Source organism: Pterocles gutturalis, unplaced genomic scaffold, assembly GCF_000699245.1.
Source record: "Pterocles gutturalis isolate BGI_N339 unplaced genomic scaffold, ASM69924v1 scaffold21046, whole genome shotgun sequence".
Classification (NCBI taxonomy): Eukaryota; Metazoa; Chordata; class Aves; order Pterocliformes; family Pteroclidae; genus Pterocles; species Pterocles gutturalis.
Window position 1 is genome coordinate 1 of NW_010098329.1, and position 3,334 is coordinate 3,334.

The 3,334-nt window shown below is 57.7% G+C and overlaps 1 protein-coding gene across 1 annotated transcript in view; it reads left to right on the top strand.

Annotated features, from left to right (window-relative positions):
* Nucleotides 1-2,429: 2,429 nt before the first annotated feature.
* The window catches only part of LOC104461137 (uncharacterized oxidoreductase C663.06c-like), a gene marked incomplete at its 3' end in the record, with an annotated part of 1,444 nt that continues 539 nt past the window's right edge, over nt 2,430-3,334 (top strand). Inside the window, exons 1-2 of the mRNA XM_010072616.1 lie at nt 2,430-2,576; nt 3,046-3,143. Of these exons, the coding sequence (XP_010070918.1) occupies nt 2,430-2,576; nt 3,046-3,143 (245 nt within the window). The remainder of the gene's footprint in view (nt 2,577-3,045; nt 3,144-3,334) is intronic.

Consider the following 3,334-nt stretch of genomic DNA (forward strand, 5'->3'; position numbering starts at 1 on the left):
ACACCTGAGCTGTGAGCACACCTGAGCTGGAGGAGGTGTGACTGTGCCTCAGATAACCATCTCTGAGGTTTCTCCACGCGGTGAGACGGAACGCACCCACATGTAAATTCCATCTGTCTGAGGGTTATGGGTGAGGCGTGTACAGAAGGACCTCAATGCTCCACTCTAAGGTTTAGAGCATGCAAGATCGTTTCAGAGCCACAGAACCATCCCAGTCCCTTCCTGGGAGCTTGCCTGAGGTCCCTTCCGGGGCTCGGGGACTGCTGTGAAGAGGCTGGCTGTTTTCTCCTCGGCCTCTTCCCTCCGGGCTGGACTCTGACTCCTGGAGAAGCAGTGCTGCTTTGAACCGAACAATGCAGCACGGGGCCTTGGAGCAAAGTCAACATTATAAACGTACGCCTCCAGCAACTGGCGCACCTAAGAAAAGGTGATGGGTGACAGCAGCAGGTGACTCTCTTCTGAGGTACCGAGGCACCCGTCTGCCCACCCGACCTGCTCTCTAGAGAGGTGTGCTGCTTATCGGGATGTCACCGAGAGAATACCGAGCCTCATACAGCCCGCTGAGCATTACCCAGTGCTGTCGTTTCCCATGGGCACCAGTGGCACAGCCAGGAGCTGTCTGAGAAGTATCAAGAAGGATTAGAGAGCCCTGGGAGAGGCGGGAAAGGACTCCGGACTTGGCAGCGTTGAGGAAGAGGGAAGATCCCAAACACAAGGTGCAGATGCACAGGAGGGCAGGAGCTGACTGCTGCTGCCCTGTTCCCGTGGGGGAATATCCCACGTCGAAGCTGGACAGCACAGCGCCAGATGGCCATTGGAACAAGGGCAGATCTTGGGATGCTGGTGCAGAAAGAACCGCAGGGCCACAAAAAGGGGCATTGCTATGAAAGAAGGGTCCAGGCAGTAGAAGAGAGAGGGGTGGAACTCCAGTCTGGGTTGCCATGAGGTCCTACCAAGTGAATGAAATGTGTGGGTGCTCAACGTGCTGGCATTGGACCTGTGTGCAAAGTCGTACGAGTAACAGCAGGGGAACTAAACAAATACATCAGCAGGGAACATCTTCCACAGGGTCCAGAAGGGGAAATACTGGCTATCGCCTGCCAACAAAGGTTATTTTTCCTTTGCCGTGACAGAAAGCACGGTGTGTTTGTGTGCATTCCTGTCCCGTCCTCTGGGCTTTATCTTGGGATTTACACTGAGCAAACAACATGGTAAATTTTATTCAGAGGAAATTAACATCTGCTGACAAAGCTTTCTACAGGAGCAGAGAAAAGGCTGAGGCTGTCGCCAGCCTGTGTGTTCCAGGGCACGGGGGGAATTATAAGGCCCCTTCAAGCTGGAGAGAGATGTGCGTGCCAGAGCCGGCTGGCAGAGAAGGCTTATCAAAGGGATTTATATCTCGTGCTGAGATGCTGTGCTGGGATGTGCAAAATTCAGTTCTCTCTCAAACAGGTACATAGTGATGGTGTTCTACCACCACCACAGCAGAAACTGTGGATTTCTGTCTTAGGAACCTGGCAAAAACCAATCGGTTTTCCCCTGTGATTTGTGGCATGCCTCTGCTTGCAAAAAATGTCCTCCAGACAGTGCTATTTGGTAAATATGACTATTAGAAAAGGAACGTGCTATAGAGATATATACATATATTCAATTCATTTTTAACATATCTGGGAAAGAACCAGGCTTCAGTGGTGATCGTACAGAGCTGTCTGTGCCCCACACCTGTGGGCAATGTGGAGAAGGGGGCTTGACCACAGCATTCCTCTTTGCAGGAGAAAGTCCCATGCACCTGAGTTCTCTGTGGCTCTGGGCAGAGAGACCGCTCAGCTTAGAACTCCACCCCAAGGGATGGAGCCGGGGCCCAGCAGCGGAGTGGTGTGCAGCCACTCAGGTCCGCTTCGTTCTGCCGGCAGATCATGCCGGATGTGCTCCACACCATGGGTCGTTCATGGGACAGGCGGTGCAAGGGCATCAGCTGGAAAGAGGCAAGAGCAAGGCAGAGACCATCTGCCGAAGGCCGTCTGAGGCACATCTCAGCACGGCGTGGAAAGCCCGTCCAGCCCCAGGACACCTGTGAAGCTGTCAAGCTCACCTGAGCCATGGGGCACCAACATCCCTCCCGCGTGCTGCTCCCTCCCTCCGCACCCACAGCAGCCTCTCCTGGCCAGGCTGGCCGCTACCTGCTGGATGACGGGGGCAAGGTGAGACAAGATTGTCCAAAGAAGCCAAGTGACTTTTGCCCCCTGGTAATGGGGGCCGGCTCCCAGCCAGGAACTGTGTCCCAGAGTCCGAAGAGCTGGAGAGGTTGTGCCTGGAGCCACAGGCTTGTGCAAGCCCGGAGTGGGAGGGGTGGCCGTGGCACATGCTATAAAGAAGCCCGAAGGAGCTGAGCAAACAGCGCAAGCTGGAGCAGAGAGAGGAGAAGCGACATGGGAGAGCTTTGCGTCTGCTCCGTTCTGGTGACTGGGGCCAACCGGGGAATCGGCCTGGGGCTGGTGCAGCACTTGCTGGGGCTTCCAAACCCACCCAAGAGGGTCTTTGCGGCGTGTCGGGACCCCAAGGGCCAGCGAGCACAGGTGAGATGGGTTGTGCTGGGGGACAGGAGCACTCGGTGCCAGGGCAGCCGGGTGGAGCAGGGAGGGGCTTTGCAAAGGGCTGGAGCTGCAGCCCGGCACCCGTGGCACAGGGTAGGCGGGGTGGGATGGCTGTGGGACAAAAAAAGCTGTGCATGGGTTGTGCAGAGGGGACAGGGCTCCTGGGGGACCACAGTGGCAACTTGCTGCTTCCCATCTCCTCAAGGGCCTGAGGCAAAAGGGCTTGTGTCGCGGTGTGCCAGGGTGGGAGGCAGGGTGGGTTGTGAAGCAGTGGAGCATGTGCGGGAGGCATGGAGCCCCGTCCACAGGGAGCAGGACAGCCAGAGCAGGGTGCTGGGTGCCAGGTGGTGCAGGGACAGAGCCGGAGCAACACGGGCTTTGCCTGGTAAAGGCTGAGCCTCTGCGCAGCCCCTCCTGCCTCTCCGCGCCCACACACTCCCCTCTCTTGCAGGAGTTACAGAATTTGGCCTCCAAGCACCCCAACCTGGTCATCATCCAGCTCGGTAGGTGCCCCGAGGTGGCGGTCACTTGCCCCAGGTCCACTGGCGTGTGCCTGGGCACTGTACACACCCTGGGAGCCCAGCACCAAGAGGGACCCGTGACAATGGGCTGGTGGGTGCAGGGACCACGGGTGCTGCCGTCCCTCCTGCCCATGGCCAGCCACAAGCGCATGTCCCTGGGAGGACACAGGGGCTCCTGTCCCCTGGCACTGTGCCAGGTGCGAGCCACCATTGGGACAC